Source organism: Mastomys coucha, unplaced genomic scaffold (assembly GCF_008632895.1).
Source record: "Mastomys coucha isolate ucsf_1 unplaced genomic scaffold, UCSF_Mcou_1 pScaffold22, whole genome shotgun sequence".
Classification (NCBI taxonomy): Eukaryota; Metazoa; Chordata; class Mammalia; order Rodentia; family Muridae; genus Mastomys; species Mastomys coucha.
In genome coordinates, this window is record NW_022196905.1 from 76,557,579 (window position 1) to 76,572,018 (window position 14,440).

The window sequence follows — 14,440 nt, forward strand, 5'->3', positions numbered from 1 at the left end:
AACTGACAACCCAGAATTAAACTTACACATCTATTTTCACCTGACCTTTAACAAAGAAGTCAAAACTATGCAGTGGAAAAAAGACAGCATACTCAACAATTCACCACATGCTGCTTCACATGGTAGTTGACATGTAGAAGAATGCAAATTGATCTACTCTTATCTCCTTGTACAAAGCTCAAGTCCAAGTGGATCAAGGGCCTCCACCTACAACCATATTACTGAATCTAATAGAAGAAATTAGGAAAGAGCCTTGAACACATCAGCACAAGAGAAAATTTCTTGAACAGAAAACCAGTGGCTCATTATCTAACATCAACTATAGACAAATGAGATCCCATAAAATTGAAAAGCTTCTGTAAGGCAAAGCACACTGTCAATAGGACAAAACATCAACCTATAGATTGAGAAAAGTTTTTATCAACCCAAATCCAATAGAGGGTTAATGCCCAATATATACAAAGAACTAAAGAAGTTAGACTTCAGAGAAACAAATAACCCTATTAAAATGGGGTACAGAGTTAAACTCTATAAGAGATCAGAACACAACACACTGATGGAATACCATGTTGTGGCCAGGCAGGAAAAATGATCTACAAATCAAGGACAGAGACATGGAACGAAGTGAATCCTATAAAGATCTGGAAGTGTTGGTTCTAACACCTTACAAATTGTGAGAACAAAAGGTTAAAGTTTGTGCCAATAACTTGTGATGTGTAGTTGTAATAGTCCTAGAAAACTAATGAAGTGACTTGCTGGCAAATTGTTATTGTCTGTCTGTCTTCCTTCCTTCCTTCCTTTCTTCCTTCCTCCCTTCCTTTCTTTCTCTCTATTCTTTCTTTTAAGAGTGAGGGCCTCTGTTTAAAATATAATAAGGCAGAGACTGAAGAAAAGGCCATCCAGAGACTGCCTCACCTAGGATTCATCCCATCTGCAGACATCAAATTCAGACACTATTGCTAATGCCAAGAAGCACTTGCTCAGAGGAGCCTGGTATAGATGACACCTGAGAGGCTGTGCCAGCACCTGACTAATACAGATGCAGATACTCACAGACAATCATCGAATGAGCCTCTGAACACCAGTGGAGGACTAGGGGAAGGACTGAAGGAGCTGAAGGGAATTGCAACCCCATAGGAAGAACAACAATATCAACTATCCCGACCTCCCAGAGCCCCCAGGGACTAACTAAACCACTAATCGAAGAGTATACATGGAGGGAGCCATGACACCAGATACATATGTAGCAGAGGATGGCCTTATCTGACATCATTGAGAGGGTATGGAGGCTTGATATCCCAGTGTAGGGGGATGTTAGAGGAGTGAGGCAGGGATGGATGAGTGGGTGGAGGAGCACTCTCACAGAGGCAAATAGGAGAGAGCGAGGGAGGATGGGATGGAGGGTTTGTGGAGGTGTAATATTTTTTTCTTCTTTCATGTTTGTTTTTGACTCTTTAAGACATTTTAATTTAGTATCTGATCATCTGCTTCTTTTAACAAGGAAATACCATAAAACAAATACAGACCTTCCCAGATGGGTGAATTCCTATTATATAGTATGCTTATAATTGGGGCACAGGATACTAGGTTTGCTCCCTTTTTAGCTACTGGACCAGCAAAATGCGGAAGGAAGGAAAAGATTGGGAACCAATTTCCCTGTCTATGGATTCTCATCCCCAATTGTGATGAATAGATAATCTGTGAAGGGTCTCAGTTCTAATGCTCGGAGCTATTGGGGATCAGAACTGAAGGTGAGGAACAGTCTTGACTTTGTCTAATTACTGGTTTTATTAATTAGTTGTCTCAGTGCAGTGGCAAAATACACTGACAAAGGCAACTTAAAGAGGAGAGGCTTTGTGTTCACGCAAGACTAAGATGGCTGCCCATTATATCAGGAGTGTGAAGATGCTGGTTATATTGAATCCAAACTCAGGAGTCAGAGTGATGAACACTAGTGCTCAACCTGCTTATTGATATTTACTCAGTGTATGGTTCCAACCTATGAAATGTTGTCCGCTGTAGTTAAAGTCACTGTTCGGACTTCAATTAAACTAATTCAGATAATCTTTCTCAGACATACTAGAAAATTGCCTTCTAGGTTATTTTCAATTTTATCAAATTGACAGCTAGTATCAACAGTCACACCAATGACATTGAGAACCTGGAGGAGGGTCACTGCTACTATGATGTCCTACTTCAGGACATTGTGGACCATGCATGATCTCCACTAACAATACTCCTCGGCTTTGTTACTGGGCTGCTGATAAGGACAAATTGGGATGATGTATAGCATCCCTTCACAACTTAATGTGACTTGGTCACTAGAGGGGAGAAAATTGGTAGCAGTTCCTAGATAACAAAAGTCTGTGGACTAGTTTGAGTCAAGAACATTTCCTGTTCTATGAAAAGATTCCTGATACTGTTGGTTCTTCTTCAGCAATATTAGGACATTTCTTACGGCTCTATCAGGTTTCATTTTATAAATAATAAAAAACAAATATGTGCTTGAAAGAGTTTCAAAATAGGAGGTGCAGAACATTTAATACCAAGTGTATGCAAGTACTTGCATTCTAAGATATCATAGGTCATAGGATAGTGTAAATCTGTTTGCATTGGAGTATGGGACTTATATGAGTCTGATTAATACAAGAAGCAGAAACAACAACATTTATTTTGAGTCACCACACTGCATTGACCTGGGTAATATTATATGTAAATATGGTAAAATATAAAAGCAGATCCTGTGATTACATTGTATATCTTTTTTTTCTGTTTTAAGACCAGTGAAGAAACCAATGCACAAATAAACTTGTTCAACTATGAGAATGTATATTGTGTTAAGGCACCTGAGGCTTTCTTTCATTCACTTTGGGATATATATCGAGTCAAATGCATGCACTCTATCACCAGAGTCTCATTTCTGTGAGGCATTCACAAGTCTTATTGAAGAATGCTCACTAACAGGAAATCCTGGCTTGTTACAGTATAGCCACACTGCATTTTCCTCCTTTTCCCATTCTGAACTCCCTCATGGTTTTATCTCCCAGAGAAATCTCACAGACTAGAGTCTTTTCATCAAGAAATGATATCAGGAAACACTAATTAAGGTGCACATGAGGAAAATGTGTATTGCCTACAGTACTTCTTCCTTTACACACTTCAATCAATCAGTACATGTCAATCATTCATCACTGCTTTAATAAGAATTCTAAGGGATTCTAAGTAATTATGTGAATTTCTTATTCATGAATGAAAACCCCAAGTCTTTGATAAGACTTCTAGAAGTTGAAAGAAAGTATCTGAACTGGAAAATCTTAGCTTCCAAAAAATTAGAGACCTCAATTTTCCTATTTGATATTTCAAAAATGGTTTTTATTTAAAAAAAGATATTTTTTCAAACACTATTTGATGCTTATTTTCTGCTTCTTTAGGTATTTGTAGATATTATTAAGAATATTCTTTTAAATAGATGAAGAAAGGCAAAACAAATATTTGAAATAAAAATATTATAAAAATAATATTTGAATATATATATATATATATATATATTTCTAAGCTCAATGATGTTTTGAAGATCTAGATTAATGCCTATGCTTTTAAAGAGTCAAAGCTTTGCCAATTAATTTGTAGTAGCTTTTATTTCTCCTGGAGATGGGGATTTTTCACTATTCTGTGCTACATACTGGTGCTTTGGCTGATCCCAGCACTTCCTATCTGAATAGTCACTGAACCAAGAGGTGAGGTCAACTGACATAATACAATGTATAATATCATTGTTGTTTTGTCTTTGTCTGGGAAATTTGAGCATAGAATGGGCTCAGCCTCAATGAGTGGACTCTACCAGAGCTTAAGGTGATCACTTTCATGTCCTTATCACTTTGGCAGGGTTTGAAGGCATTCTTCCCTTTCCCTAAGCAAACACAATCAATTCATCCACATTTTCCATTGCTACTACCTCTTTAAGTTTTACTGGTTCTCTTCTCTCTATCATTGCCCACACATGCTACCATTTCCCTACTCCACACACTTTTCATCTACCTTATCCTAGATGCATTTCCTCCAAGACATACCTGTCACATAGAACTGGGAAATGCTGCCTCTACTCTCAACCCATGCAGTCCAAAATAACTGGCCAGATTGTGTAAATGTGAAGTCCAATTGGATTACTACTAGATTTTTGTTCCTCCTGGATGCTTGCAATGTGGACTGAACTTTTCAATTTTAATCTTATTTCATCTTCATTAATTCAGAATTAAAAAAAAGTTTTTGAAGTTGGAGTTTTGAGGTTAGGGTAAGATCTATCAGAAGAGCTAACAACACCATTAGCAGGTACTATAGTGGGACCTAGAAGGAGAGTTCACACATGTAGCTGAGTGGTGATCCCCTCTTAGAGTTTTCATAGGATGTTTGCTGGGAAGGAGAATGAAAGATTTCCTCTTTGTGGACCTTAGGTTACTTGTTGCTAAGAGTAGTCATCAAATCATCAATTAAGAAAATGATGAGTAACCCACTAGCAACTTTCCTAACTGGCTATTACTAAAGATCAGTAGGCACTGAAGATTAGAATATAAAGAAACAGGTGACATTACTTAGGAAAGCAATTTACCTTAGCTATAGGAATTGTCATAGTCTATCTAAAATGGAATGGCTTTACAGAATGGTATGCCTAAAAAGCTGAATAGAAATTTATAGCTATGCACTATCACATTTTAGTGTTCAATTCCTGAATATAACTCTCTATAGATCATCTCACCATTAGAGGTGGACTTTTCTACTTTACTTGACCTCAAATAGCAACACATTACTTTGCTATATGTAATGTCTTCATTAGTATATCTCATTCTACTGATAATGGCTTCTTGTGGTGGGAGTTAAGTCTCTCATCCTGAAAATCAAAAGATTAACCTTCATAAAAGTAGGAGTTAAGAATTTCCTATTTCCTCTTTATTTTTATTTAGTATTCACAGAGAAGTATCTCTTAGGAATCCCACCTTCTTGGACCAATAATTGGAGGAAAACATTCCCCTTTCACTCGGCTTTCTGCTTCCTCTTCCTTAGAAATTGATTATAGAATCTTAGAGTTCTGTTCTCACTGGACCAAGTTACATGTATTGTCATCAGGACCTACTTTGACTCAAAACGAGCAGCCAATTGTACGCATGCATGGGCCTTAAAGGCAACATTAGAGATAAAGACATAGAAACGTTGAAGCTGCCACAGTCTTCCATTACCTGTTATGTCAGAAACTCATTTATAAGATGGACCAGAATCTTCTGTACAAAGAATGTATAGGACATGATATCATTATTGTAGAGATAATTTGATCAAAACAATTCAAAATTTTTAGTGAGGAGGAGAAAATATGAGTTCTCATTTAGTTGTCAAATTCAATCTTGGCTAGTTCAATCACCGTCACAAACTTTAATTTCGGGTTTATATGTGGGCTTTATTTAATGTGGAATTGACCCTCATTGGGTATTTAGATCTAATATAAAGTTGTCAAACTAGTAAGAAAGAATGGATTAGTGAACCAAGGAGGTAGTTCAATAGGCAAAGTCCTAAGGAGCAGATATAAAACCCACATAGTAGAAGGAGACAATGTACTCCTGTGGACAAAACTTCTTTCCTCACACATCCCTCTTATTGTGCCAGTGTCAGTTGCCCATAAACAAAGTGGCCATGCAAAAATGGAGGGTATATATAAGCTCAACAACATGAAGCTTCCATTCACAAAGGAAGGCCTGGCTAGACCTGCTTATTTATGCCAAATCTGCCATCATCCAAAATCAACACTGAGCTCCCAATATAGTATCATTTTTTAAGTGACCTGGTAGAAGGTTAACTACACTGGACTACTTCTCCTGTAAAAAGAGAAGTGTTTTGTACTTACTGAAATACTTATACTCTTTATGGATTTTCCTTTGTTTCATGTAATGAATGTAAATGCTTCTTCTAAAGCTACCATATCTGGACCTAGTCAATGATTCTGGTATTCTACAATGCAGCTTTCTCCTAACCAAGGAACTTATTTCACAGTGTTCCCATGCTCAAGGAATTCATTATTGATGTTTGTTTTTATTTTGCTGTTGTTTGTTTTGCTTTGTTTTCCATGTTTCCCACTATTCCAAAGCAATTCACTTCAAAAACAAGCAGAATGGATTTTCAAAGCAACACCTAAATAGCAGTAAACTATAGTGAACAGCAGGGGCCAGAGAATCAAGGTTCTCCAGAAGGTGGTACATGCTTTGGTATACATTCAGTATGTAGGCATGTTTCTTCTATAACCAGGAGTTATGAGTCCAGGAATCAAGAGGTAGAAATAGGAACAGTTACATAGGAAGATTTTCGCTTTATGTTTCTGCAACTTTGTTCTTTGTTGGTCTGTTTGTTGGTTTTGGTTAGGGAAAGGGATGCTTCTTCCATTAGACACAACAAATCTATTAAACTGGAAGCTAAGAGTTTTTCCTGAACACTTTGGTCTTCTGAGGTCTTTAAATAAACAGAATTAGAAAGTAATGACAATGTTCAAATAGATAATTGATCCAAACTACCAGGAGTAATTTGCACTTCTTTTCTTCAATGGAGATAAAGAAAGATTATGTCTGAAATGCAGATCCTTTAAGGCATATGTTGGTGTTAATGTGCCCTGTGATTAAATGCAATGGGAAATTAGAACAAGCTAATCCAGGTAGAGGGATAAAGGATCCAGGCCTTCAAGAATATTTATGCATGATTCCAATCATAAATAAATGTTAAAAAATCATTAGCATTCACCATTTCATAGAATACCATTTAAAAATCCAGCATTTATCTGTGCCTTAATCAATGCTATGATGTGATGGAGAATTTGTTGTTTCTTTCATCTATCATGTACAATTTTAATTTCTGTTTGTCACAAACTTTTGTTAAATAACAAGGACACCATATCCAAAACAAAACCACACCACACCAAACCAAACCAAACCAAACCAAACCAAACCAAAACCAAAACACTGAACTACTTGATTTTTGCTTTTATCAAATAATATCGAAAAGAATAACAACATGCATAATAGAAATACAAATTTGTCAGTTATTAAAAACAATGACTTCATGAAATTTTTATGCAAATGGATGGAACTAGAAATGGATACCTCACTATCATCCTGACTGAGGTAACCCAATCACAAAAGAACATACATGGTATGCGCTCACTGATAAGTGGATATTTAGGCCAAAAGTTCAGACTGCCCGCGATACAATTCATAGACTACAGGAAGCTCAAGAAGAAGGAAGACCAAAGTATGGATGCTTTGGTCCTTCTTAGAAGGGGGAACAAGATGCTCATGGGAAGAGATACAGAGTCAAAGTGTGGAGTAGAGACTGAAGGAAAGGCCATCCAGAGATTGCCCCACCTGGAGATGCGTTCCATATACAATTACCAAACCCAGACACTATTGTGGATACCAAGAAGTGCTTGCTGACAGGAGCCTGATATAGCTGTCTCTTGAGCTCTGCCAGAGCCTGACAAATACAGATGTGACTGCTTGCAGCCAACCATTGGAATGAGCACAGGGTTCCCAATGGAGGAGTTAGAGAAAAGACTAAAGGAGATGAAGTGGTTTGAAACCCATATGAGGAACAACAATATCAAACAACCATACCCCCCATAGCTCCCAGGGACTAAGTCACACCAACCAGAGTACACATGAAGGGACCCATGGCTCCAGCTGCATATGTAGCAGAGGATGGCCTTGTCAGTCATCAATGGGAGGAGAGGCCCTTGGTCCTGTGAAGGCTCAATGCCCCAGTATAGGGGAAGCAGGTGTGGATGGGTGGGTTAGGCAATACCTTCATAGAAGCAGGGCAAGAGGTGATGGAATAGGGGCTTTCCAAGGGGGAACCGAGAAAGGGGATAACATTTGAAATGAAAAAAAAACTAATAAAAATTTTAAAAAAATTAAATAAATATTAAAAAATGAAAAAATACAATTTGTAGGATGATTTTAAAGATATTAAATTCTGTAATTAAAAATTATGCTACAGAGATTAATATTTTGATGTGCTTAGGGAGTAGTCAGACAGAGGAGACCTTTAATTGGATAGTGTAAGAAAAAGAATTTCAAACCATACAATGTTCTGGAGTGTGGAGGGCACTTGATAGAAGAAGAACCACATATACTGATCCTAAGGTAGATATAGCATAAGATATACTGAGAATACAGAGTTAAAATACAGGACTAGACTCAGCTTTAAGTAATATGTATTACTTAAAGCTGTATTGCATTAAGTAATATGATTCATAGTGATTTTCTCTTTTTTTTATTGGAACAGCCTCTCATATACTCAATGCTTAAAGCTAAAAATCACTTCCTTTACTATTTTAGATACTTAACTTTTAAGAGTTACATGGGATTTAGTGTGTATTCCAATATAATAATATCAGTAAATAATACAGTGTTTTAAAATCATGTTCATAAACCTATTATTTCAAAATTGTGTTGTGAATCTAAAGTAATGTTTGCTCTTTGGGAACGTAGAATCTCTTGTGCAATTTAAATTGAATATATTCTATAAGTTTACATGTGCACAATCCCTGTTCTATCTGATAATTAATGTCAATGACCTGTAAGAAATTCAAGCCAGACAAAATCTCAGCATGGAGAAGGGAAAGTGGGCATGAAGTTTTACTCAGAACTAAGAACCTTTTTGCTATGGGTAGCTTCTGGGAGGGAGAAAATGGTTCTTCTTTAATACGATGACACTGGTTATATCACCACTCCTCCAGGGAGGACTCTTTTTCAGGAAAAGCTGGCCAACATAAAATAAATTCCATGAGGTGTAGCTTATTCTTTTGTGTGTAACTTTACTGTGTGTGTGTTGTTGTTGTGTTAAAGCAAGAAAGAATATGATATTGGGAAGGTAAAAAGTAGAAGAATCTTAGGTGAGAGAGGAGAAATAATATGAGCAAAATATTTTGTATAAAAATTTCAAAATATAAAATTAAAAAGTGTATTCATCACAATATTTTAAAACATTTTTATCTGCATGAGTGATTTACATGTATGTATAGTGTGTGTGTGTGTGTGTGTGTGTGTGTGTGTGTGATACTCTCATATGCGTACCTGACTGGTGTCTGAAGAGTCCAAAGAAGGCCTTGGAAGCCCTGAATCTCAATTAGGTTATGCATAAGCATCACAAAGATTAACATGAACATTTCGAATCTAGAATTTCTTTTTCATTAATCACTTGCAACTCTATTACTTCTATTTTGTCAAGAGTAAATATAAGACTGGGAAATTGTTTTAAGTGGTATCTTTAACTCGGTAGCACAGTAAGAACCATGTAAGTCTAAATGATAATGAGTTCTGAGTAACATGCGAATAAATGTTGAATCAGTAAAGAATCCTAATTCTAGCAAATTTTAAACACCAGCTCTACTTATTATTCTGTAAGTGCAGGGTGTCATTTTCTATGTTGTACAAGTCAATCCCTAAAATAGGTAATTCTTGTCATTTTTCAAAGATCATTATGATATACTTACAAATTATAGGGAGCCTTGCTTCTTAATCCCCTTCTTGTGTAAATATTTTATTCTTGCATAGTGACAGAGCAGATAGCAGACGCTAATGATGAAATTATCTCCAACTGGTGTCAGTCACAAAAATGTCTTCTTTTGTAGGTGATACAAATAGTATATAATTTTCAATTTTTATTTATTTCTTCATTGTGGTTTCTGTCTTTTGTTTTGTTTTGTTTTCTTCAAGTGCATTTTGTATTACATTGCCACCATGAATGATGGTCATGTTCTGTAATCTCAGTCAGTTTCTTTTTGCCAAGTAGTTTGTATATTCAGGAATATGCTTTTGGCGGAGAATGTATATGATCATCTTTATAACTTATAACTTTATAACTTCATAACATAATCACATTTATAACATAGAAAAGCAAATATTTTCTGAGAATAAAATTCCTATGAAAAGGCTATACATTTAATATATTAGGGTATACCAAGTAGGACAATCAATTTTTTCTATATTCAAATGTTTTTTATTTTCTGAAAAAATATAAAATTTAATATCTTACACTACAAAAACATGTACACAAACTGAAAGCACAAATAGATGCAGATGGGAACCAATACAATTCCTTCCTGAATTCATTCTGAGGCATGAACACAAGATATCCTGGTGCCTACCAAAGAGTCAGACAGTCTGCACAGATGTCTCTGACCTCCCTGAAACCACGTGATCTCCATCAGCATATTTTCAAGGGACAGAGTCTGACTTTAATCTCAGACTATTACAAATTCAGTGTATGTATACATATATTCTTTTACACAAGTAATTAAAAACTACAGTAGTGTAAATATTCACAAATAGTTGACCAGTCAAACTTCAGTGAATATAGCACCCAGCTTGCAAAGATGGAACATATTTCTGCCAACTTCTTTTTATTCCTATTAACATTGAAAAAAAAAGGAATTTGAGTTTGGTTATTAGAAACAGACATTTTTTAAAAGAATTAGCAGCTTCTTCTATGTGACAATTACATGGTCATTCTGAATAAGAACATTCAATTGTTGATGTGTGAAAAGACTTGGAAATTAACAAGAAATGAGCAGAATGTTTTTTTATCTATTTCTTTCCTGATACATTACTATATAATTAACAGTATAATGGAGGAAAAATATTCAATGTAACCAGCTGTGCTACTGCACGGGGGGAAAAAAGTGATGACTTGTTCAGCTATCAAATTTCAAATAAAGCTACCATTCTGAATCTGTTCATTCATTCGTTAGGATCATCATTGCAATCATATTATCCCTACATCTTATTTACATTGAGGTCAAACATCTGGCAATGTTTAAACAAAGACAATTAATCATCACATTTACTTTCCCTCCTAGTGTTTAGAAAGAACAAAGTAAGAAAGAGATATTTACTACTATGCAACATCCTATACCTGCTAAGTCTCTAACATCAGACTCTCTTTCCATCTAAGGTACTATTACAGCCAAAACACCTTCCGAAGGTGAATATTTTTCATTGTGCTTCCGAAAACCCACTTCAGTGAGTGTACAAATATCTTAACTGCCTTTCACTTCCACACAGAATTTAAATAGCAGACATGCAAAATGTGTAAGTGTTCAACTGATAGTAACAGCGTCACTTCACAGGAGATGTGAAGTGGCATCTCTTTTTTTATTACATAGTGGTTAGAATTGTTTTATAAACAGAGCTAAGGTGTCGTATTATTTGTGACAATTCCAAAGTTCTAAACACACTTAAGTTTTGATAAAATATTTCTATGCAGATCGTACAATGAACCTATTACTTTCAAACACTGGCTTGTTTAATAAAACACAGGAATTAAAAACACATGCACATTATAATTTTTTAAAAGGTGAAAATCAGCATCTTTACATTTCACATACAATTAATACATTTCAAAGAGAGGAAAAAAAGTCACAGCACATGCTAGTGAATGGCAAGATTAGATATAAATTATGATTGATAACCATAGTAGCTGAATGACTTCAAATAGGACAATTCCCTGTTGTTCCTTCCTACAATACAGTTAAATATCATTTTACAAATCAGTTGTATGTGTGGAGATTATGGAACTTTATGCTTTATTTTTGGGAGTCCATGGGAAAGGAAATGAAGTCACAGAAAGAAGATTCACACCATGAGGGTTTACAGAGCTATGTGCTAAGTGGCGGACTCGCTACTTTTCAGGAGAACTGGCTCCTCTCCCTGCTGCACTTCTCACATTGATCGATGAGTTTGGCACTTTCCAATTGGTGATACATCCAGTGGTGAACAAATATTTTAGAATGACATTCTCTCCTCTTTAGGAGACAGAGCACTCATAATTTAAAAGTCTATTTCTTTTAAAAGCAGAGTGATGGTCTTTAGAAACCCTCAACCCAATTGTGGTATGGATCAAAGCTGTGTTGTTATTAAGCTTTCCTTCTGAATTACTCTCCACATGTAACACTTGAGTTGCACAGGAAAATAAATTTGAATCAAATTAGTTTATATTCTATTGTGTGAAAACAAAGTCATCACTCTAACACCTAGCCCCTTATGTATGTCTACCACTAATCTCAGACCATACAAATTTAGAAAACAAGTTAGAAAGTAATTTTTGATGTGTTCACATAGTTGTCTCTTGAACAAGCTCTAAAATGTGTATCTGTAAATGAATTTTTGTCTTGAAGTTCTCAACACTACTCTATAACTTAAATTCAAATACAATTATCTGTACAATAGTAATTAGTTTTAATGATTTTATGTTTATTTAAATATGTAAATGCATTTTCATAATGATACTTCCCTGTGATTTTTACCAAGATAGTATTAAAATACTCTCAGTATGTTCTGAAAGTGTCACTAAACCAACAGAGAATTCTTGAACACAGTGTGGATTTACAGTGTTATTCAGAATGGGGAATCAATGTATAATATAAAAAATGGTTAGATGCTTCACACCCTTTTGTAAGTTTGATCTTTCCTTATTTAGCAAGGAGCTATTTCGTACCTTAAATAAAGGGGGGAATAAATAGTAATTACCCCAATTGTTTATCTTACATGGGTTAATATTGCAGTGAAACATGTTTATAAGAGAAAAAGGAATAGTGCTCATAAAATACTTGCATCTCTCCTGCAGAACTGCTCCACTTATAAGCTTTTTCCAATGTAGTAGTTAAAGTCCCAAACTAAATTCTTTACTCCTCAAATATCACATACCATCCTCCAGATTTTATAAAGCATAATAATAGAAAATATTGTTACTCTTACTATTATGCTCACTTATGTGAACATTTCAATAAACTGCGTGGATTTTTCCGTAAACATCAGCCCATTTCTCCTGTAGTATATAAAATATACTGGGGGACTATCGTAAACTACCTAAAGGCTCTAACTCTTAAAATATTTCACATTGGCTTTTCCAAGCATATTCACTGTTATGAATGGAGGACAAAATGTAACTACAAAGTGCACAAACAGTTATTAATAAAAAAATGTTGAAACAAAATTCTGAGAAAAACATATTTTTCTTCACTTTTTACTGCTGTCTTAGTATCAAACTCTCTGTGAATGAGTCACAATGGAACTGGTTAACCAAGTAGGGAGATTTTGAGTACCCTCTGCCTAAATTGGATGTTAACAGAAGCCAGGAGAGTTGCATCTCTTTACATTCTACACAAATGTGTTCTTTGTGTTAATATTACTTTAGAAGGTATTTTTGGGAACTTAGAAAGGTGGAAGAAGCATGAGAGATTAATGGTGAGAACTTCTCTGCCACAGACAGGTAAGGAGTGTTTGTGAAACCCAAAGAGAATTTAATCTGCAGGCATTAGCTGTTTGAATAAACTAATTAATTGCTTTCAAAATGAAAGCAAAAGAAACCAACTTGAATGGGAATTTGGTCTATGGCTTCCTAATTCCTTTCACCCATGATAGAGTCTAGAACACCCTTTGCTATATATTGCCAAAATTAAAACACTATCCAGAAGGCAAGCAGAACAATACACTCGACATATTCAAATACACACACACACACACACACACACACAATTCCAATGTAAGTCAGTTCCTGCATATATTGCAAACTATACATGTATACACATTCATTACCTAATACTCTCTAGAAGAGCAATGAAGAGTAAATTATATAACACAGAAAAATAAATATACACCCTGTATTGGACTTTTTCTTGACCAAGCAACATGTTTATAAACTATTTTCTATAACTTAACTACATGTAATTTCATTTTAAATTACAAACTGTATTTAAGAAATACTCTAATCATATTGCTCTTCAATACACTCATGTAGACAATTAAGACTTGAAGTAAACGTCAGTAAAATGCAGCTTTTCTTAGCCCATACATGGCTTTAGAACTTTTCCTTTCAAGTTGATCCCTGGAAGTTTTGAAAGGGGCTGCCTTAACAGTCTTTAAAGGTGCTGTATCTTGATATATTTCTTGTACTAGATTCCATGGAAAAAGTGGGGAAGATTTAGTTACTATTTTATTATTGGACATTGATCCTCATGTTAGCTCTCTTTGCGGTTACATTTGCATGGTGAAAATGAAGACGTTAAGAGGAAGATCTGGAGATTTTAGTAAAATATTGATTATAAACCCAAAGGTTAAGGCAAATGCCTCCAAAGGTTTGGAAACCACCCTTTTCTCTTTCTCTGTTAAAATAAATCTCAGGGTTGTTTAAAAAGTGCTGAGTTGTTCACTTGGAGAAGTGACCCATGAGTGGGTCACACTGGCACCATCCCGTTTACCAGCTGCACCTTCATCTCTTGAAGGCTGCTCATGATCTTCTTCTGGTGACCGACCAGAGTCACTCCCAGGCGCCTCAAATCCCTGCATGAAGAGAGCACACATTGGATGTATGTATTGATTCAATTTGTAGCACACCTCAAAAATCTCACGCT

General features: G+C 35.5%; 1 protein-coding gene across 6 annotated transcripts in view; it reads right to left on the reverse strand.

The window, feature by feature from the left end:
* Positions 1–10,006: 10,006 nt before the first annotated feature.
* Epha5 (EPH receptor A5) overlaps positions 10,007–14,440 on the reverse strand; it is a 352,826-nt gene continuing 348,392 nt past the window's right edge. For all 6 annotated transcript variants that reach the window (XM_031342894.1, XM_031342892.1, XM_031342889.1 and 3 more), the window contains one exon: positions 10,007–14,369. In XM_031342894.1, the coding sequence (XP_031198754.1) occupies positions 14,264–14,369 (106 nt within the window). In that variant the 3' untranslated portion in view covers positions 10,007–14,263. The remainder of the gene's footprint in view (positions 14,370–14,440) is intronic.